The sequence below is a fragment of the Ursus maritimus genome, unplaced genomic scaffold, assembly GCF_017311325.1.
Source record: "Ursus maritimus isolate PB19 unplaced genomic scaffold, ASM1731132v1 scaffold_32, whole genome shotgun sequence".
NCBI lineage: Eukaryota > Metazoa > Chordata > Mammalia > Carnivora > Ursidae > Ursus > Ursus maritimus.
This window is the reverse complement of record NW_024425786.1, coordinates 2,342,561-2,364,550: the sequence shown is the minus strand read 5'-3', so window position 1 is coordinate 2,364,550 and position 21,990 is coordinate 2,342,561. Positions and strand designations below refer to the sequence as shown.

At 53.8% G+C, this 21,990-nt stretch overlaps 2 protein-coding genes across 7 annotated transcripts in view; one reads left to right on the top strand and one right to left on the bottom strand.

Annotated features, from left to right (window-relative positions):
* The window catches only part of DFFB (DNA fragmentation factor subunit beta), an 18,612-nt gene extending 12,278 nt beyond the window's left edge, over positions 1-6,334 (bottom strand). For all 6 annotated transcript variants that reach the window (XR_005839008.1, XM_040645678.1, XM_040645679.1 and 3 more), the window contains exons 1-3: positions 6,036-6,334; positions 4,907-5,033; positions 73-261 (exon numbers count right to left, since the gene is read on the bottom strand). Coding sequence is in view for 5 of the 6 variants with exons in the window: in XM_040645678.1 (XP_040501612.1) it covers positions 73-261; positions 4,907-5,033; positions 6,036-6,158 (439 nt within the window). In the remaining variant the exon portion in view is untranslated. The remainder of the gene's footprint in view (positions 1-72; positions 262-4,906; positions 5,034-6,035) is intronic.
* Positions 6,335-6,424: 90 nt separating this feature from the next.
* The window catches only part of CEP104 (centrosomal protein 104), a 34,379-nt gene continuing 18,813 nt past the window's right edge, over positions 6,425-21,990 (top strand). Inside the window, 10 exon segments of the mRNA XM_040645676.1 lie at positions 6,425-6,675; positions 10,442-10,567; positions 13,130-13,303; positions 13,617-13,755; positions 14,981-15,043; positions 15,344-15,420; positions 17,821-17,989; positions 18,427-18,532; positions 18,535-18,551; positions 19,493-19,714. Coding sequence (XP_040501610.1) covers positions 10,455-10,567; positions 13,130-13,303; positions 13,617-13,755; positions 14,981-15,043; positions 15,344-15,420; positions 17,821-17,989; positions 18,427-18,532; positions 18,535-18,551; positions 19,493-19,714 — 1,080 coding nt within the window. The 5' untranslated portion in view covers positions 6,425-6,675; positions 10,442-10,454.

The following is a 21,990-nucleotide window of genomic DNA, read 5'->3' as shown; positions in this document are numbered from 1 at the left end:
CCCCCCCCCCCCCCCCCCCCCCCCGCACGGCCAGCTCTGAGCAAGCCCTCCCGCTCCCAACCCCCCAGCTACCTTCAAACCACGGCGGGTCCTCGTCCCTGGTCTCGGCCGCGATGTTCTCACTGACTGTGTGCAGGAGGTCGGCCAGCAGCTTCTGCCGCAGCGGGGCCTGCTCGTCGGAAAGCAGCTGCCGGGCGGCCTGGATGAGCCCCGCGTGCGGCTTGTGGAACGCGCTGAGGAAGCGACTGAGGTCACTCACATCTGCCACCAGAAGGGGAACCGACAGAAGAGCCAGCAGTCCTTGAGTGCTGCCGCGGGAGACACGGAGCTGCCGGCCGTGAGAACGGGCTCTCCGCACATCCAGCATCTCCTCGCTTCTGGAACTGCCCAACCTCAGGGATGTCCTGGGCCCCAGTCCTTGCCCAGACACCAGCGAGCCGTTCCCCTGCGCCTGGGCCTGGGGACCCGCCCCACAGGCGATGCAGGGTCGGGTGTGGAGGGGACAGCACCCAAGCGAGTGGCTGCCTTTCTCTTCTCCAAATGAAACCTCCCACATCCATGGGCCTCCTTCTAGACCCCCCTCTGGATCTCCCCACCACAGTGCTGTCCCCCCAAGAGCCCCCCCCCACACCTGCTCATGGCCGAGCAAGCACGGAGCACCAGCAGAACCAGAGTCCACCAAGACCCTCCGTGACACCTCGGCCAGCATGTGCAGGAAGAACGATGCCCCAGGCCCAGCGGGGTGGTTCCAGGGACGAGAGGCTGTTCAATGCTCAAGAATCAACCAGAATCATCCGCCCTTGATGGGCTAAAGACAAAAATCCCACGACCACATCCACTGCTGCAGAAAGACTGCAAGAAACTCTTCCAGGCCAAGGGCTTGGTGAGAAGTTTCTGGACTTAACGTGGAGAGCACAAGCACAAAAGGAAAGCACAGACAATATGCGCTTCATCAAAATGGAAAACTGTCGCTCGGTGAAAGTCTGTTCCGGGGACGCACAGCCAAGCAACAGAGCAGGAAGGAATGCCCACAGGCCACACCTCACAAAAGACTCGTATCCAGAACTCATCATGCGAAAAACTCAAAACTCAACAGTTAAAAACTCCGTGAGAAGACGGACAAAAGACATATGGACAAAGAGACACTTCCCCAGAGAGGACACATGGACGGCCGACCACACCACCCACACCAAGACCGCCCTGCACACCCAGCCGGGCTGCTGGGGCAGCAGACAGCCACACTGCCCGAAGCTGGACACGGGACAGGTGCCGCGACTCTGGAACACAGTCCACTGCTCTGTTCTACAAAAGACCACTTTATCGAGATGGGATCCCCACCCCTCACAATTCACCCGCTCGAAAGGTACAACCCCGTGTTCCCTAGTTTGTTCACCGAGCTGTACGACCATCCGCAGATCAGAGCACCCGCATCGCCTCAAAAACGGAGTCTGCACCGGTCAGCTGGGATCCCCTCCCTGCACCCCCGCCCCCAGCCCGAAACAACCACCAGTCTCTGTCTCTGTAGATGTCTCCGCTCTGCACATTTCAATACGAACGAGATCACGGGATACGTGGTCTTCTATCCTCGCCTCCTTTCCCTCGCGCGAGGCTGTCCATCCCCTTCCGAGCGGTCAGTATATATTCCAGTGTGCGGACACACCACACTTTGTTTACCCCTTTGTCTCTCGGGACGCTACTGGGGTTCCACCTTTTGACCATATGAACAATGCTTCTAGAAATAATGATGTGCAAGTCTTCGTGTGGACGTGTGCTTTTGTTTCTCTGGGGTGTGTGCTGGGGTGGACTGCGGGGTCACAGCTGACTCTGTTGGATCATCGGGGGAGCCACCAGCCTGTCCCCCACAGCGGCGGCACCACTTCCCACCCTCCGGCAACGGCGAGCGCTCCGGTTCCTCCCGTGCTCACCAGCTTGTGAGCGGTGGGTGCAAGGCGGTGCCTCACTGTGGGTGCGATTCGCATTTCCCCGATGACGACGACCGGGTTGTGAGAGTTCTTAATTTATTCCGGATACAAGTCCCTGACCTGATACACGATTGGCGACTTTCTCCCATCCTGTGGGTTGTCTTTTCACCTTCTTGATGGTGTCACAAAAGTCTTACACTCTGAAGTCAAATGTATCTATTTTTTCTCTAGTTCATGTTTCTGGCGTCACATATAAGAACCCTTAGACAAACTCAAGGTCATGAAGACGGACTGCTGGGTTTTCTTCTGAGGGTTCTACACGTTTAGCTCTTGCATTTAGGTCACTAAACCATTTTGAGCTGATTTTCGTATACGGTGCCAGGTGAGGGCCGGGCCCACTCTTCAGCACCTGGATGTCCCGCTGTCCCAGGACCACTTATTAGAGATTATTCTTTCCCCCACTGGAAGGTCTTGGCACCCTTGGCACCATCTGCTGATCGCAGACCCATCGGTTCCTTTCTGGAGTATCTTCTAGTCCGGTGTCTTGACTACCGTTGCTTTGTAGTAAGTTTTCATATGAGGAAGAGCGAGCGCTCCTCCTGTGTTCTTCTTCAAGGTTGTTTTGGCTACTCCAGGTCCTTTGAAATTACGTAGGAATCGGAATTAGCATCAGCTTGTCGATTTCTGCAAAGGAACCACCTGGAATTCCAAGAGGGACTGGGATGCTCTGCAGGTCAGCCTGAGGACTGCTGACATCTTAACAGTGTTAAACCTTCCGGCCCATAAACACAGTGTATTTTCCCAGGTATTTAAATCCTTATTTTCTTGGAACAATGTTTTATACTTTTCAGAATATAAGTTTGGCACTTCTTTTATTACATTTATTCCTAAGTATTTTATTCTTTTTCATTCTGTTATAAACATAATTGTTCCCTTAATTTCATTTTTAGGGTATTCACTGCAAGTGTACAGAAACAAGCTGGGTTTCATGTATCGATCCTGTATCCCACGGTGCTGCTGAACTCACTGATCGGTCCTAATAGTTTTTTAGTGGATTCCTTAGAATGTTCTATACACGAGACCACAGCATCTGTGACTAGTGATAGTTTTACTTCTTCCTTTCCAATCTGCATGCCTTTATTCTTCTGGACTAACTGCCCTGTGCAAAACCTCCAGAACAGCGTTAAACAGACGTGACAAGCGTGGACAGCCTCGTCTTTTAAAATTAAACACACACGATATGACCCAGCAACTGCACTCCGGACGTTTATTCCAAAGAAATGCAAACTTATGTCCACACAAAAACCTGTACATGACTGGCCATGTGGGCTTTATACGTAATAGCCCAAAACCAGAAACCAAAACATCTCTCAGGAGGTGAACACGGCCGCGTCACGGAATGCCACTCAGTGAGAAAAAGGAACAGACTACGGATACACACACCACATACGTGGATCTCGGGGGCTTGCTCCTGAGTGAGAAAGCCCATCTCAGAAGATCATACGCTGTGTGATTCCATTTCCGTCATGTTCTCGAGATGACAACGTTACAGAGATGGAGAACACATCAGTGGTTGCCAAGGATGAGGGATGGCGGGGATGGGAGAGGCAGGCATGGTTATAAAGGGGCAGCGTGCGGGAGAACTTTGGAGGGGGGGTGCTTCTGTACCTTGACCGCAAACACACGAGCCTGCACAGTGATAAGACGACACAGAACACACGCCCTGGACCAAGGTCAGCCTCCAGGCTCGGATGCTGTGCTAGGACTATACCAGGTGCACCCTTTAGGGGACACTGTCTTTGCAACTTCCTGTGAATCTATCACGATTTCAAAATAGACAATTTAAACTTTTTCTTTAAAGAAGTTCACCAAGTAAAATGACTAGTGGTCTCAGCGGAGAGGGAGGGGGAGACAGGGAGAGAGAAAGAGAGAGGGAAGAAGAGAGAGACAGAGGGTGGGATGGAGGGAGACAAGGAGGGGTAGGTGGGAGCAGGGAGGAGAGCAACCCAGCCTGGTCTGCTCTCAACTACACCATGACATGGGAAAGAGAAGGAACAGCCAAAGATTCTCAGGACCACAACCCTGACCTGCCCAGTCCCCGCCTCCTGCGAGGGGCCATCCCAGGTGGCATCACAGTGACTCTGCTTTCTGGCTGCCTCTTCCAGAAGGAAAAGGCCCCACAGAGAAAAAGCACTCACGACCTCAGAGCACACACTAGATGGGTCACCCCTCACTACTGACAGCAGAGTCCCAACCCCACGACAAAGCCACAGGCACACTACTGTGGGGCGTCCTTCTGGCCCTCGGGCCGAAGAGGCAGTTATCTCCATCCTCCAGGCTGCCACTTCCTTCCTGGGGCACCAGAAACATCTCCTGAAATGTCAGGCACTTTGCATAAGAGCCAGACAACCCTCCGAGGAGGAGAGCACACTCGCTTTGCCACTGGCCTACGGCTGCAGCGTGGAACTTGTCATCTAGCTGGTGCTTAAACACAGACACCCCTGAAGAACCACTCCTGAAAGCAATTGCTCTGACAAGGCCCCCAATGTGATAGCACACCAGCCAGCGAACACCAACGCAGAACAGACACTGAGCACGGCTCCAGCCACTGCCCCTGCCCTCGGAGCCGCATGGCCCACCTGCATGGAATGGCGTCCCTCCCTCTGGCTCTGCCTCACCCACAAACCTGTTCAGATACCAACCCCCCAATCCCTCCCTCCTGCCCTCGGGAGTTACGAGGACACTGCAAATGAACATAAAATTTAAAGAACTCAGAAAAGAAGAAAAGACACCTGAAACACCCAACTGGAAAACTGGGCTCCTGGGCAAGAGAAGGGACAGCTCTCCTGATGCCGAGGGCTGCCCCCTTGGGAGTTCGGGGCGGGAAGACCCTCCCTTTCCCAGGCTGGTATCCATGGCAGGCCCCCAGCACCTCCAAAGCCAATCCAGCTTCCCAGCCACGCTCCCACGTCCCCACCACTTACAGCCTTGCCAGGTCTGGCCCGAGGTGAGAACCACCAGCTCCGAGTTGTCAGGGACGCTCCAAAAGTAATCTCCAGTCAGCTCCGTGCCATCTTCGTAGAGGCACAGGCGGGAGCCGGCGACCGGGAGCTGCAGAGAGGGAGGGCAGGGCAGGATGCGTCTGTGTTGGGTCTCAGGCAGGCCCACCCTGACAGCAGGAACCTGAGCCTTTCCACCGCGGTCCTCACAAGCGTTTTAAAGAATCACGACCCGATGCCGTCTGCATTCTACAGGTGGACAAGCACCTGAGACAGTGCTGAGGTCTCAAGGACCCACGTGTTGAAACAGACACCTCCTGCAGGTCATTCTAAAATACGACAAGTCGTGTAAAAATGTATACACCGTGGGGACGACTTTGCAGGATGCACCACGCAGACACTTTCGACGTTAGCTCCTGAAGGGCACTGAAAATCCCAGCCTGTTTCAGAAAATGACACCTGACTGCTTCCACTAAGCCCATAAACACACCCCCATCAAGAGGGCACATCACCTGACTGGTGTCAGGACTCCCCCACTCAGCGCACTCAGCTTCCTTGGGCGATGATTCATGAAGGAGAACATCTTACTGGAAAGGACTCATGGCCTCGGGCTGACAAGGCATAACCAGCTCGAGGTACCACCAGTTGGCTAACACCTGCTGGACACTGAGGCGTTTTATGAACGTGGATGGCAACTCCTCCCGCACCTGCGCCCCACTTATACACACACCCACAACCCGCCCTGCTCCAAGTCCAAGTCCAGCCAAGAAAACGAATGCAGTAAGAATCCAGTAAGAACAATGACTGAAATCGCTGGAACAATAGTGCTAGAAGGGCCTTTCGTGGGCCTCTGAGCACAGCCCTTCATTTTACAGAAGGGCAAACTGAGTCCCAGAGAGGCCGAGGGGCTGTGCTCTGGAGCGCACAGCGAATTAGCAAACGTGCACTCGAACCGGAGTCCCAGAATCTCAGGCCAGGGCTGCCGTGATCCTCACGGTCAGAAGGGGGAGGTGTTGCCCCAGAAGCCCTCCGCAAACTCCCGCCGAATGGGGCTCGGGAACCAGAGGAAGAAGTGAGAGGACGCGCCCGGTCCCCGGACCCTGGCCACAGGCACCTGCAAGTGGAGGCACCCCTTCTGCAGCACCTCCTGGCAGCTCCTCCCCGCCACCCCGAACTTCTCCTGGCTGTGCAGAGCCCGCAGCTTGAACGTCTTGGGCTTCCGGAACACCGCCAACATCCTCAGGGCCTCCGAGCCCGCAGGCGGTACCTGCTTGGCGGGCCGCTCAGGCGCGTGGTCGCCCAGGCCGCAGATATCAGCTGAGCGGCGGGGGTCCTCCGCCCTGTGGGCTCTGCTGCGGGGACGAAGGTCGCACGGAGTGCCCCGGAAACTCCATTACCCAGAAGGCCCGGGGAAGAGGAGGCGCGGTTCCGTCTTCTGCGCAGGCGCCGCCCCCCAGAGACTCCATTACCCAGAAGGCCCGGGGAAGAGGAGGCGCGGCCCCGCCTTGTACGCAGGCGCGGCCCGGTCCGGCCGGCCTGGTTGTCATGAGAGCGACGGCCGCGGCCCTGGCGCTGGGCGCAGGAGGCCGGGGCTGCTCCTTGGCGGCCGCCGCCGCTTTGGCTCTGGGGTGCGGACGGGCGGTGGGCGGCGGAGGAGGCGCCGCCTGAGCTCCGGAAGGCGCTGCCGAGGGGCGGCGGAGAGCCCTGAGGACCGTGCAGGCGCCGAGGTCCGGACGGGCCTTCGGTCCTTACAGGTACCCCGAGCCCCGACAACGCGCGGACCCGGGATGCGGGGCCTGGCGGCTGTGGGTGCGGCCCGGGGAGTCGGAGGGCCGGGAGGTCGGGGTGCGGGGCCTGGCGGGTGTGGGCGCGGCCGGGGCAATCGGGGGCCGGGGGCTGGGCCCAGGGTGCGGGGCCTACTGGGGTGGGCGCGGTCGGGGGGCCGCGGACCCGGCCGGGGGCGGGGAGCTAGTACGAAGGGTGCCCCTGCCGCGTTGGGCGCCGCCCGCCACTGCCCAAGGTCCGGTCTGCGGTGGCCTCCAGCCGGCGCCGGATTTACCGTCAGGTACTGTCCGCACGTCCGGACCTCCCTGTTCTGGGCGCACAGATGACCCAGAACCCTGCCTGACCCGAGTGAAGAATGTGGTTACGCCCCTGTGCAGGTTCAGTGCCTCTCTTCACCCCCACTCTCCCCCATCTTTCTTTGGTTCCTATTCAATTTCAGATAGGCTCTGCGGCACTTTCAGTCTTTAAGATTACTTGACCAAAAATTATTTACTCGTGTAACATTTAGGTGTCAATAAAAAGAAAAATGGAAACAAGGTTTGTTTCTTAGTCTTGTAGCAAAATGTTGGGAAGTTGCTGGATTGTTTCTGTTTAATTCATAGATGTCAGCAATCCTGACACATAACTGGAAAGGTACATGTTGATAGACTTGGTGAAGGAACCCCGAGCTACCTTGGTCCATGCAGGTACTATCAGGCGTAGCAAGGAAGCCGTGGACAGCAGTTGCTGCTTGGGGTCCTGCATGCTAATAGCTGAGTATTCAACAGAGCTTTGATTTTTCCCAAAACGTTAGTGGTGATTTTTATAGTCTAATGGCAGTGTCCTTTAGTGACATCTCAAGTATCATGTAACACTCCTGAAGGTTTCCACAAAGGGGACCCAAGGGTACAAGGTGGAAGGGCTTTGGAAGAGGGTGGCCAAAAAGGAATCCTTTTCAATTACTTAAAGTGAGTTAATAATGTTGTCTTTACAGTGCCCAGGCATGTCTCCTACCTGGTTACTAAATGCCAGTACTTTGTTTTGAATTTTTGAGGCAATATCGTATAGTGGACACAACCTCTATTTGGACTTCAAAGGTCCTATTTTAAGTCTTAGAACCTTAGCAGAGGGTTTTGGTCAAGATCAGAGACTCTGGAACCCAACCAGCTAAAAATACTCTGCCTACGTGGCTTACTAGCTGTGTAAACTTGATCATGGGCCTCTCTGTACCTCAGTTTCCATATCTCTAAAGTTGTGTGACAACAAACCTATGTCAGGGTTGTTATGAAGGTATGTGTCTAGGGCTGAGGACAGTCCTTGGCACACAGTAAGTGCTTTAAAGGTAGCGTCCATCTGCAAGCAAGAGTGCTATGTAAAGGAATATACGTCTTCTACAAGTGGGGCAATGTGAATGGTATTTCGGATTTTAGAATTTCAAGGTACATAATCACATTTCGTTGAAAATACTTAGTAGATGCCTACTAATTTCAAGGTGGAATAGAAAGTAACGGGCCCTGCTCTTAAGGATGATGGAAGGTTTTGAGAAATTCAGAACAGAGAGATAGAACTGAGCTTTAGTTAAGTTTGGCTGGACTTCAGAATTCGAACAGCAGGTCGATCAGGACACAGTTGACCCTTCAGCCCTGGACAGGGAGCACATCAAGAGCTCTGAGTTAGGATACAGGTACTGATGACCCCAGTTGTGCTTGAGGAGGAACACAGGACAATTGGGGGCAGTGTTCCAAGTGGGGAGTCTGTGGTCACCCACTAGAAAAGACAGTGGGATGGAGAAGAGTGCATTCAATCGTAGTCAGTCATCTGAAAGGCAGGACCAACAAGACTTGGCACGTGATGGATGGAAGTGGGGAGGAGAAAGTGCGGGGTAAGTGGAGGCTGAAAGCCCCAGCTCGTGGAAGGAGCTGCAGTGTGGACGACAAAGCCCGTTCCTGGTGGGAGCGCAGGTGGGGCTCTGCAGCACGCCTGCATACAGTCACGCTCATTCAGTGTTGGCGCTTGCTTTCCTTTATTTTCTGAGTGAGTTTCCTTCAGTGTTCCTCTGCTATACTGTGACGTCCTTCAGCAAGCTTGTGTCAAAAATTATGATCTTTAATAATGGTTTATTATTCTGTTAGTAATGCTTTTGTTCATATATTCGAAGAAGAATGGCGAGTACCAGCCGATGATTAATTTATTGATGTGGGTCATTTGAGGTTTCGAGTGAAAGTACAAGACCTAGATCATGTCAAGCACATTAAAATAAGCAAAATCATGCAGGATATATGTATATGTTGCCTCCTACTCAGGATCTCAATTGACAGTATGTCCTACCCCAGAGAACTTTCTGGAGAATTCTTTATTTTCTATCTTAGTGAGGACTCTTCTTGTTGCAGATACTTAAAGCTAATTCAGATTGGCTTACTGGAAGGGAATTTGACTGGCTCAGGAACTGGAGAATAACCAGAAGTTTATGGGTAGTTTGGGCCTTAAATGTGGCTGAACCTCTGGGTTCCCGAGGCAGCTGTTTCCCCGTGTCAGCCTGCTCTCCGGCAGGACCTCCCCACTGGTGGCCACCAGTAGCCCCCGGAAATGTTCCCCAGCTACAGCCCCAGCAAGAGGAAGGCTTCTCTTTCCCTGTAGCCCCAGCAGAGTCCGGGGATAGAGCCACGTTGGTCCCATTTGGGCCCTCTCATGCTCCCACCCCTGAATAGCTGCTGAGGAGGGACGTGGAGCCCACAGACTGAGCCCGGGAGCGGTGCGGGCAGAAACTGCCGCTGAGCTGCTGTTTTCAAACCAGGACAGGATGGGTGCTGAGCAAGCAAAACCAGACGTCACGACATCCATCCTCGAGATGATATTCAGCCATGGACTGTTCACTCAACAATGACGTAAAAAGTTCATCCAACCACTATTTAAATATCTGACACAGGCCCAGGCGCACATCTGCCCCTGGCGTGTATCCCCCTGGAGTCTTGCCCTCCCTGCTCGGGCCATGCCTTTGCATTCAGCGGTCACCATGCTGTTGATTAAACTGCCCCTTTCCCCCTTATTTTTTTATAACTTCTTAGCGTACCTGTTGTAGTAGTTTCTTAAGTAATATAAAAAAATTTGGTGTTTGTATCTTAACAAAACTCTTTGGTCTTGCCATATCAAAGTGCCCAAAGTGGGTGACTTAGAACAACAAAAATGTACTCGGGAGGCTAGAAACCCACAATCAGGGTGTCAGCAGGGCTGTGCTCTTTGTGAAAACTCCACGGGAGGGTCCTTCCTGGCTCTTCCACCGTCTGGTGCTGACAGAAATGCTTGGCATTCCTGGGCTTGGCTTCTTGTCTGTGTGCATGTCTGTGTCTCTCAGATGGACACCAGTGCTTTTGTATCAGGGCCCACCTACTCCAGCACGACCTCGTCTTCACCCCATTACACTGCAAAGACCCTATTTCCAATAAAGCTCATATTCACAGGTACTGGGAGTTAGGACTTCATCCTCTTTTGGGGAGGACACCATTCAACCCACAACACTGGTCAAATTTTTAGGACATGTATTTGGAAAAAGTCAAGATAAATGGTACCTGAAGTAGAGTTAGAGGCTCCTAGGAGAAACACTTAACAGAAAAACTGGATTCGTTGAAAGTGATGGGAAAATTCTGATATGTTGTGAATTATTTTGTCTATGAGCAGGGCATGAGCTAACACGTTCAATGCTGTAAAGCGTCACCAAGTTCCTTTATCTTAAGGAAGTCTCTCCTGCCCTATCAACAGCCCAGCACCCAGGATGCCCCACAAGATTGGCTTCGTCGTCGTCAGCTCCTCTGGACATGAAGATGGCTTCAGCGCCCGGGAACTAATGATCCACGCACCAACCGTCAGCGGGTGGAGGTCACCGAGGTGGGCCGGGCGGCGGCCGTGGGCTGGGGCGGCGGGCTGCCTTCTTTCCGTGCTTCTGCTTGTATTACGACTCAGGCCTCAGAACCACACGCCGTGTATGCAGTGATGGGATGGGTTATTTCCTGCTTTTAGTGTTTTTAAAGACAATTTGTTGGACCTTATTTCCTGGTAACATTAACTGATGTTCACTTAAGAAATGTGCTACGGAGGAGAGGGAGAAGGGACCACGCAGGTTGTTAGCCGTCTTCCCTAGCCTCATTCCCATCCGTGTTCTGTGCCGAGCTCCTTAGTTTCACAACTGTGCTTCTGTGGGTGAGATTTTGTGAACCCCAAACTTTAACCAGGAACGTCTCTTTCAAATGTTTGTGTACGATATATGTGCACCTTTAAAAATGTCCATTACTTGAGAAACAGTACTAGTTAGTATTTTTCTGAAACTAAGCCTTTTCCTGAGAGGTGTTCAGTCTTCACCAAAGGTAGAGTCATAGGTGTTCAGGAGCCCAAGCGCCTGATCAGGCTTCCTGCCCGTGAGGCCAGCTCCCCATCCCGGTCCGCCCCCTCCCAGTGTCCCTGCCTCTCACGCTCCCCACCGCCCTGTCACCTCTTCGTGTCCCTGAAGGGCTTTGATGCGTGCTTGAGCTCGATAAACTACGTTTGAATTACACACTCCCAGGCCCATCTTTTGAAGGGTTTTAAAAAGCATACAACTTCCAAATTTTGTCCATTGTCTTTTCCTTAAACTGCTTCGGAGGGTTTTTTTCATCATCAGTCACTAAGTGCCTTTATGCCTGGAATGACCTCACCAGGGGTCATAACATGTGCTCATAACATGAGGCCAGTTTGAGAGCAGTAAATATCTTACACGCCTGAAGCCACGCTTGCCCACCATGGGAGACTGAGCAGTGTTCGTCTCACAAGCCCGTCCTAGCTGCCCTCCTGCCCCAAGTGCATTTCTCTTACGAGCTTTTCATTTCTGAAAACTCCAGGCGACGGTGCCCCTGGGCTGAGAGGCCATCTGATCTGAGCTCACCCCCCCTCCTCACCACACACCCTCCCCCAGCACCCCTGCACACCCCTCGGAGTTAGACACAGAGGCTGCACAGGTTCTCGTGCACTCAGCCTGGTGTTCCTTTGTGCACTCTTCCCTCCTCGTTTCTGTTGTGCTGTGTGAGACCGGGCACTCGTGGCGCAGCAGTGGGTGAAGAGGGTCCCAGGGGGGTGGCGCTGCTGCTGCCCGGTGGGCAAAGCAGGGGGCCGAGGAGATTGGCTGCAAAGGGTGGGGGAGGGTGGCTGGGTCAGGAGTTTGTTTTGTCTGTCATATCCTATGCCTTTCAGGTGACTGCATGGAAATGTCAAGTCACCAGCTAGATCATAGGCTTGGACTTGGGGTGATGTCTACTTGGGGTTCCTTGACAAGCAGGTTTTTAAAGCCAGGTTCTGATAGGCTCCCCAATGGTAAATGTAGGGAGAGGGAGGAGTCTGGAACCCAGCCCAGGGGCAGTGCAGGCCTGGTTAGAGGGGAAGACACCCTAAGGTCATAAGGGCTCAGGCCTATGGGCTGAGTGAAGCCAGGACCGGAAAGTACACTTGCACACAGCGTCATGGGTCTCAGCGGTGACCTTGGCAAGAGTAAGCTGTGAAAACACGGGCCAAGTGCCCTGGAGGGGGCTGGGGAGGGGGTGCATGAGAGAGCTGTGCTGGTTTGCCAAGGGCAGCCAAGTGGTGGCATGGGACCTGAGAAGGATGTGGGGTCACAGGAAGGGTTTCTTAAAACAGGGGGTTCTAGAGTGTGTTTGTGTGTTGATGGGAGTGACAGGAAGAGAAAAGGCTGGGTGGGGGCAGGCAGGCTCCGGAGCAGTTCAGGGGAGTGAGTGGGGGGTGGGGCACCAGCAGGGAGGCTGCTCCGTTCAGGGAGCAGTGGGAGCAGCCCCGTTTGAGGCCAATTTTCTCAGTGGAGTGGGGGGCCGCTGGGAGAGGTGGCAGAGAAGGGGGGAGCATGGCCAGTGGGCAGGAGGGGCCTCACCTAAGAGGCCGCCGGGCCCTTTCCAGCTGTTCCATCCTTTGCTGCTTCCCCCACCCCAGGGCTTTCGACGGCCCACTGTTGTAGCAATCCAGCGCTCGCCGGCTCTGCCTGCAGAGTGCCCACTGTCGGTGCTCTGTCGCTCAGTCACGAGCAGGTCCCGCAGCCGACACTGGTTCTCCAGCCTGTTCTCATGTAGGTTGTTAATGTGCTCTCACTTACGAGGCAAAGCTAGAAGCTCCGCCGTGGACCGTCGTAGACTTCTCCTGCGGACACTGAGCACGCGTGGTAGGCACGCATCGTTCAGGGTTCTCTGAGCAGGTGGCTTTCCCGAAGCGTTTGGGTTCCTGTGCAAAGTCCTTGGGCTCCGTGTTTCCCGCTAGTACAGCCTCTTAAGACCGACGTGTTTATCTCGTGTTGAGCTTCATTTCAAACCGTTTCATTTCATACCATTTTCCAGCTGCCAAAAGCGGGGTCCGCGTGCCCGGGGCGCTGGCGCCAGCCCCTGCGGACCGCCGGGAACCCGCACGTGTTTGCTTCAGGTTTTGCCAGTTTCCGCAAGAAATCGTTCTCCAGATGGTGGAGCGGTGCCGCGTCCGGAAGCTGCAGCTGCTCGCGCACCAGTACATGGTCCCGAGTAAGGTGGAGTTCTACGTCAGCGAGAGCCTGCCCGGCTACTTCGTGCCCTACCAGGCCGAGCGGTTCCGAAGACTCGGGTAAGCGGGAGCCCGCGGGCTCGTGAGGGCGACCTGCAGCCCGCCTTTCCCGTGTCAGCTCTCGGTCCTGGTCTGGAGGCGCGCTCCATCAGCAGTGTGTCAGCAGGACCGCCGGTCGCGTTCGTCTCTTCTCCCCAGGGACAGAATTTGCTCTAAGAGAACTGGTTAGAATACGATTTCTGGGCTTCTCCCGAGGTTTTTCCATTGTAGACTTGACTTTGACTGAAACCCACGAGTTCAGTAGGAGCAGAGGCCAGTTCCGTGGCACACACGTTTTCTGTCAGGTGATTCCGGCGTGTGCTCTCCCTTCCAGCTACGTCTCTCTCTGTGACAACGAGAAGACGGGCTGCAAAGCCCGGGAACTGAAGTCCGTCTACGTGGATGCAGTAGGACAGTTCCTGAAGCTGATTTTCCACGAGAACCACGTCAACAAGTACAACATATACAATCAGGTGAGATGCGCGCTCCCCACCTCCTCGCAGCATCACGGGGCCCCGCGCCCCTTGGCAAAGGCATTTCAAATCTTGCTTTGAGATGGTAACTCTTACGGGAGAACGTGAGCTCTCCGGGAGCCGTGCTGTGGGATCAGGAGCTGCTGCCCCCGCAGCAGGTGCACGCGGGGCACCTGCCGGCCCAAGTGCGGTGGGCCGCTCAGGCTGGCTGCCCGCTCGAGCTCAGAGGCTTTGTGGGAGGAGAAGAATCAGTTATGCGGTGAAATGATAGTTTCGTGGTGATATTAGGTTTAAAACCAATATCATCTGCTGCTTTTTACAATTTTTTACTGTGTCCACTAGAAAATGTAAAATTACCCACGTGGCTTGTGTCGTTGCTGTCAGGTGACACTCTTCTAGATAAACCCCTAAACTTCTGCAAGATAACGCCCCTGGTAGGACTTGGGCATGTGATTTCGTGGTGGCAGCCCAGCTCTGAGTCCTCATTCTTATCTCTCCCTCCCTTGCATCCCGTCTTTCTGTCCCTTTTTCTTGTCTTTTCCTTTAGTTGTGTTTTTGGCGTGCTTCATGTAGTAGGTCAGTTGTGTCCAAAGCAGACTCTTCGTTAGCATGGATACTGGCATCAGGCCCTGCCCCTCTAAACATTCCACCAAGTCAGGGTTTCACACCCAGCCAGCGCACTGGGGAGAGCTCTGGTGTGCAGTTCTGTTGTTGGGCCGCCGCAGCAGAGTGGCCGCTAACCTGTTTCTACGTGGCCCCAGCAGTAATAGCCCCTCACGTAGTTCCACCGCAGTGACGCTCCAGGAACAGGGGGTGTGGGAAGGGCTCCCCTTGAAGGGGGAGCCACGGACCCAGACAAACGGAGCTGTGCTAATGCGGGCTTTCGGTCCATTGTCCAGTTTACCAGGATCAAACAGATGGGACCCTGTGCTGGACTATGAGGGGACGGTTCGATGTGATGCTGTGTTAACACCGTGGCGGTTTTTAGCCATTATTGTTTTAACGTACTTTAGACGTTAAAGTAACCATTGGATTAGGCATTAGAATATTAACTTACATAATTTACAATAACTATTAATAATAATTCTATAGCTTGACATTTTATAATTACGTGGTTTGTTGTACGCCATCCCATTTGATGACAGTATGGGCAAGCAGTTTATAATAAAGGGGGTAAATCATCACAAATTTTATACTTAATTTCGACTGGTTAACTCTCTCTTAGGTTGCTCTGGTTGCAGTAAATATCATTGGAGACCCTGCAGATTTCGGTGATGAAAGCAATATTGTAAGTTTGGGAAGTTTCATTCTTGAAGAAAATGTATTTCTAACAAGAGGGGATTGATTATTTTTGGCACAAAAAGTGTCATCTTGAAAATCTTTATACAATTGTTGAATAACTAGCAGATAATTTCTAGCAGCTGTAGCATATTAAACTTTCTTTCGCTCAAGAATTTTAACTGTCTGTCCAAGAGACTAGGATTCTCGAAGCAGGCTGACGTCTTTATATCACACCACCTCTTAGTTAAGGTTTCATGTTGTTCCTGTTTTCCTCTGAGACGCTAAGCAGAACTTTTTGCTCCCAAAGACCTCTAGAGAGAAGCTGATTGATCGTTATCTGGGGCACAGTGGCGAGGACCCAGCTCTGGAAGGAACTTGTACTGGGTAAGAGTCCTCCCCCCAGGGCCGCCAGCTCCTAGGACTCTCCGCAGAATTGCCCGGGTGTGAGTCACCTCCAGAGGACTGTGGTTCCAGAGCCTCTAAATTCAGTTCCGAGCTAGATAAGCCACAGATGGGATTGACTGAAATACACTTAAAGATTAAGGTCACTGTTGTACTTCACACGTCTTCGTTTATTGCCCTTTGGAGACCGCTCCATTTCTTGTGTGTTCAGGTATTACTAGAAAGTTCCCACATGCAGGTAAAAGATCTGTCGGCCGTCCTTTGATATTGTATTGGCACAGGCAACTTCATAGGTAAGAATTCAAGGAATTAATTGACCCAGATTATCAGTTTCTAGCGCGTTCATCTTATGTCTGCTTTAAGCCCTCCCCTGTCTCATCCAGCCCATGTTGGTGTGGCTCCCGCCTCCCTCAGGCCAGGGGCCCTCATGAAGCCCAGGCTGCAGGCCCAGGGCAGGCCACACTGGCAGCAAGGCTCACTGTCCACTGGTGCACACCCTTAGCACGGCAAGTGGCTCCGGAGTGACTGCAGAGATTCTCTCCATAGTTTACGCAAGCCTGGCTTAAGAATGAACGACCTCGTCACTGGTTTGGACTGCCTTGCTTCCTGTGGCGCCTCCCTGGGCCTCCAGCCTGGCTGTCACAGGGCGGGTGTCAGTAGGGAGTGCTTGAAAAGTAGAGGCTGTCCCTAAATGTGGATTACAGTAGTGAGGAAAGTGACCTCTCACCTAGGCAGCCCCTTGGTCTCCTGCAGACTCTCCTGTGCCTGACAGAGTAACAGCAGTGCCCGCCCTACCTTTCCGGGTGGGGACTGCCACACTGTCCCTCCCTGTCCGTCAGCACCACCCCTGGGACAGCTCTTTGGCTCTGTCCTCCGTGAAGCTCCTCCAGCTGGTGAGACATGGACAGCCAGTCCCACTGGTTGGTTTTAGCATCTCCCGTAGAAGGTCTTCGGGTAATTTGGACTCTGTTTACGCCAGTTCTTTATCAGGTTAGCCCACTGGGCTGGCAGACTGCGGTTTGTCTATCCTGACTCTTCTGCAGGGCTTTCCTGAAGGTAAAGGGAAAGCAGAGCCCTCTGTGGAAGGCGCGTGTGCAGGGCTGAGCCAGGGTCACCACTAGGGGGCGTTCATGGGCCGGGCAAGACCTGCTCTTGGGAAGCTGCCCACTGCCCTGGAACTGACTCCCATGCCAGAGGGCGTCTTGTTTTCCTTTGTAGCATTTTCATGATGAAGTCGTTGTTTTCATCTCTAGGACTTCAAGGCAAAGTAACTTTGACCTAAAAGTGTAGTATCTGTATTTAGGTAAAAATAATTAATCTTGTGCCAATACCAAAGCGTGTTGCTGTTTGGTCCTTGCTGAGATTAATTGATACTGTTCAAAGCTGCCGGGGCTGAGCCTGCCCCCAGGCCTGGAAGCAAACAGCCTGATTTCCAGGGGTCAGGAAGTGTTGGGGAGATGTTTGATCGTTCTGAAAAGTGATGTTGTCCTGTGTCCTGTTTCAATTGATTTTTAGACAACCAAATTTTTTATAAGTACTGTTTTTATTAAAATTTACCTGTTTATAAAGATATCTGAGTCAAAGCTAACAACCGGCTTATTTTGTGTAGCTGATACGGCCGACAGAGACTTTGAAACATGTTCTCTGTCAGCACTTTTGTTGCGTGGTTAGACTGGCATTGTTCTCAGTGTTAGACCCAGGAGAAAGCTGCCAGCCTGCTGTAGAATTTGAAAGAAAGAATGAGGTGATACTTCATCAGGAATGGGTTACTCAGATCACTGAACAGATCTTTTATTCCTGGAAGAATTATTCTGATCTGTCCAGGACATGCAATATAGTGCAGCCTGACCCTCTGGCTGAGGCCCCGGCATAGCCCATCTGCGTCTTTAGTCTCGTCATGGTCACTGTGGCGCTGGTGTCGAATGTGGATGCCTGGACCACCTGGGACCCACCAAGGCAGACTCTAAGGATGGAGCCTGGCCGTTTGCTTTGGCTTGGGCTTTCCCTCGTCTACAAATGATTCACGGCACTGTTATGTCCCCGGTGCCCAGAGCAGAGCCGGGCACAGAGTCCACACTCAGAATATCTGTGGAAGAGCCAATGCAGCAAGGGCTACGGTGCCCCCAGTGCAGTTTAACTAACGGTCCGGAGCACAGGCTGTGCAGCCGGAGAGACCTGCCTGCACGTAAGAGCTGGGTGACCGGAAGCCCATTCCTGATTTTTCTGAGCCTCCACTTTCTGTGGCAAGAATGCTCCGGAGCAGATGTGGTGGGGTGCGTGGCTGCGACCATACCTCCCGCACCGAGCCTGTAGCACTCCCTCCACCACTGTCCTGTCACACGTGGCAAAGTCAGCGCTAAAGTATTTCTTTCTTTCCTTTAGGAAACCTGACTATATCTCTCCACTAGATGACTTAGCCTTTGATATGTACCAAGATCCAGAAGTTGCCCAGATTATACGCAAATTAGATGAAAGAAAACGCGAAGCCGTCCAAAAGGAACGTTACGACTATGCCAAGAAGCTAAAACAAGCTATTGCTGATTTGCAAAAGGTACTGCTCTGGAGAGAACAGTCTTCCTCGGGTGTGTGAGACGGCGGTCAGTGGTCCTGAGCCGCAGTACAGCAAACGCGTAGGTCTCTATGAGCTATGGCCACGAGTGTGGGTCCAAGAAGGTAAGTGAAATAAAGTTACGGATGGATGAGCCCTGAATAAAATGTAGGTGAGGGCTCACACTCAGCCTCTTCAGACGCCACCCGCAGAGGCCACGTTGCTGTCCTAAAGTGGTAGGAAGACATAAGATGCTTACGTCCCTGTGGACTCCCGCCGTCTCTCAGACGCCCTCAGTGCGCCTGCTGCCGCGTGGCCCGGGCTCGGGCCCTCCTCCTGGCGTGCTACGCGGGCGGGCAGCACCTGCGTGACCCGGGCCTTGCTTTGCCCTGGCCAGGGGCGGATGCGCATTTGAAGCAGCACGACCTTGTGTGCTTCAGGTCGGAGAGCGGCTCGGGCGGTACGAGGTGGAGAAGCGCTGTGCGGTGGAGAAGGAGGACTACGACCTGGCCAAGGAGAAGAAGCAGCAGATGGAGCAGTTCCGCAGCCAGTGGACGCCGAGCCGGTAGGTGCCTGGGCACCGGTCCCGAGGGCCGCGGAGACGCACCTACGGGGCCCGCGTGTGATGTGCGCACAGCTCCGTCGTGCGCCGGTGACGGTTTGGACAGCTGGCGCCAGCTCTGGGGCCTGCAGTGGGGGCGCTGCTGGACCCGAGCTGGCAGGAAGACTCAGGGGAGGGGGGGAGGTGACGAGCCAGAGCCAGGGATCTCACCGCTCCTCCCCGGCTTCGCTTCCTCGTTGGTAAAATGAACTGAGGGCAGCCCTGCCCCGTACGCCCCATGAGTGGCCTCGGGAGTGTCATGGTGGATCATCCTAAAAGCCTCGGCTTGTCGAGACCGTGTTTCCACCACTGATCTTCGGAACCCCCCAGGCAGTTGGTGTACCCCCCGACGTGGCAGAGTCGTGCGGGATGGTGCGGACTCTGGAGCCGTGCTGCCTGGGCTCTGATCTGGCCCCTCGCTGGTGGTGTGGTCTCAGGGTCATTCCTTACCCACTCTGCCTCAGTTTCCTTATCCCATCTATGGGGTAAAAGTGGTGTGCATTAAATGAGAGCCTCTGTCTGGCACACTTACCGCCATGGCCGGTGCACGGTAACTATGTTGTGATGACACAGAACAGCCTCTGCTTTTGCAGCCACAGGGCACACGGCCACGCCAGGGTTGGGGTCCCGCCCAGGTGCTTCCTACTCCCCCATACCATGTCCTTGCTGGCAGGGCCACATGCGTGCTTCCACGCTGTGGTGACGGAGGCACTGTGCTTGCTGTCACGCCGGCACTCTGGTGTGCTCTGTAGGCCACATGGCCACCATGGAGAGACGGTTGAAAGGCTGTGACAGGACTGGGGGACACCGTCGATGCAGACTGTCACTCTGCCTTCCTAAATGGTCGTGTCCCCCAGAATGGTGTGGCAACAGTACTGGGAGTGAAGTGTCCCATTTTTCCCCAGATGCGAAGGCCTTCTGACCTGCCCCTCCAGCCCCTTGCTCACTCTGCCAGTCCTCGCCACCAACAGCCAGTGCCGTCTCTACCGCAAGAAGAAAGCGCACCAGACAGCCGTTTTGCAGAGCATTTCCTTCAGGAAAACCTTCCAGCGCATCCCCTGGGCCCCTGTCAACGCGCCACAGTGGACCAGTCACCGCCCGCCACAGACCCTCATCTCAACGCCCATGTAGGTAACTGGGTTTCAGATCACGTGCAGTTTATTCAACAAACACATAGGACCTGCACAGTGCCAAGGTTTTCCCAGTGCAGGGGATGAATCAGGGTGCACAATTGCAGAACCCCTTCCTGCCGTACGTTCCAGGAGAGGGGGGCAAAGGTTGAAGCCAGAACGGGGTGCCGACGCAGCCAGCAGGTAATCACACCTCACTGGGAGGCCCTGTCCACACTCAGATGTGCCGGGCCTCCTGCCTGCTTCTGCCCCCACCAGCCGGTGGTCTGGGACACCCCATCCTTCTGAGCCTCTACTTTTCTCTCTATAAAAGTGTATGAACATCTGCTAGAAGGATTGTTTCCAGGAATAAACGAGACCGTGTTTGTAAAGTGTCCAACGTGAACTGAGTCATGTGTGGTTACTGTGCTTTGAGGATTTTCTGGCTTTTGTCACTCAGGACTTAAGAGTTCATGTAGGTTTCAGGGTTCAGTAGCTTCACGGTGTCCTCAACCGCCTCCTTTCCTCCTATCTTTCCGCTCTGTTTCCTGTGGTTCCAAGTCACCCTAGAGCTGGAGCCGTCACGTGGCCCTCAGCTTCATGTCTGCACGTGGTCCCCTGTGAGGGGAGAGCGCGTCCCATTCTAAGCTAGAGTCTCCGAGTTTATCAGCCACACGCCAGCCTCTGAGTGATGACGAGGACCCAAGGAGGGCCTTGCTGGAGCTCCTGCTGGCGCGCAAGGCAGCGTGGCTGGCGGACTCCGGGGAAGAAGGCAGGGTGTCAGGTGGGCACAGGCAAGTGTCTGCTGCAGCCAGAGGCCCAGGAAAGCTAGAGAGGACAGCACTCGTCTGCTGGCTTCCCAGTGCACGTCTTTGAGGGTCCCGGTCATCCCCACTGGGAGCATCCGGTCTGTAATGTCATTGCTTTAAGTCATATTGAACACTTGGGTTTAAAATACTCTAATGTCTCTGTTGTCAGCACGTCACCATGTTCTGTTCTATAGCAGGGTAGGTTTAGACTAGAGAAGCTCACTTGCACACGCGGCATGTACCGAGTTAACATCTCATCGGGGGTTAAATGTGAGTGTCTCTGTGACACCTGCCTCAGAAAATGACTGGAATCTCTCTTCTCACTTAAATTCCCGAAAGTCTGCCACATACGTACGTGCCCAGGTGTGCGTCTCTGTCTCGCGTGTGGATGGAAGTCCCAGGAGGTGGGCCGTCCATGTCGCCCACCGCTTGCCGGGGGGCCCAGCAAGCTCCTGCGGAGCTGACGGGGGGCGTGTGGCAGACAGCTGCCCGCCCGGAGCACAGGAAGGCTGTTGAAGGGTTGTTAGCTTGGCTGCCTGTTTTAGTAGACGTCCGCCAGATAATGAACACATTTAAAACGAGGCCTGGTACTTATTTCTAAGCCATAAACTAAGAAAGAAATCAGAAGTCTTGTCAGGAAAAAATGTAATAACTTTTACTTCGTAAGCTACGTGTCCGCTGAGCTGTAATCACTATCGTAAGCTGCGTGTCCGCTGAGCTGTAATCGCTATCGTAAGCTACGTGTCCGCTGAGCTGTAATCGCTATCGTAAGCTGCGTGTCCGCTGAGCTGTAATCGCTATCGTAAGCTGCGTGTCCGCTGAGCTGTAATCGCTATCGTAAGCTACGTGTCCGCTGAGCTGTAATCGCTATCGTAAGCTACGTGTCCGCTGAGCTGTAATCGCTATCGTAAGCTACGCGTCCGCTGAGCTGTAATCGCTATCGTAAGCTACGTGTCCGCTGAGCTGTAATCGCTATCGTAAGCTACGCGTCCGCTGAGCTGTAATCGCTATCGTAAGCTACGCGTCCGCTGAGCTGTAATCGCTATCGTAAGCTACGTGTCCGCTGAGCTGTAATCGCTATCGTAAGCTACGTGTCCGCTGAGCTGTAATCGCTATCGTAAGCTACGCGTCCGCTGAGCTGTAATCGCTATCGTAAGCTACGTGTCCGCTGAGCTGTAATCGCTATCGTAAGCTACGTGTCCGCTGAGCTGTAATCGCTATCGTAAGCTACGTGTCCGCTGAGCTGTAATCGCTATCGTAAGCTACGTGTCCGCTGAGCTGTAATCGCTATCGTAAGCTACGTGTCCGCTGAGCTGTAATCGCTATCGTAAGCTACGTGTCCGCTGAGCTGTAATCGCTATCGTAAGCTACGTGTCCGCTGAGCTGTAATCGCTATCGTAAGCTGCGTGTCCGCTGAGCTGTAATCACTAGGATTAAGTAGTAACTGAGGCCGAATCGATACCACTTTTCTGTTGGGTCTACTAG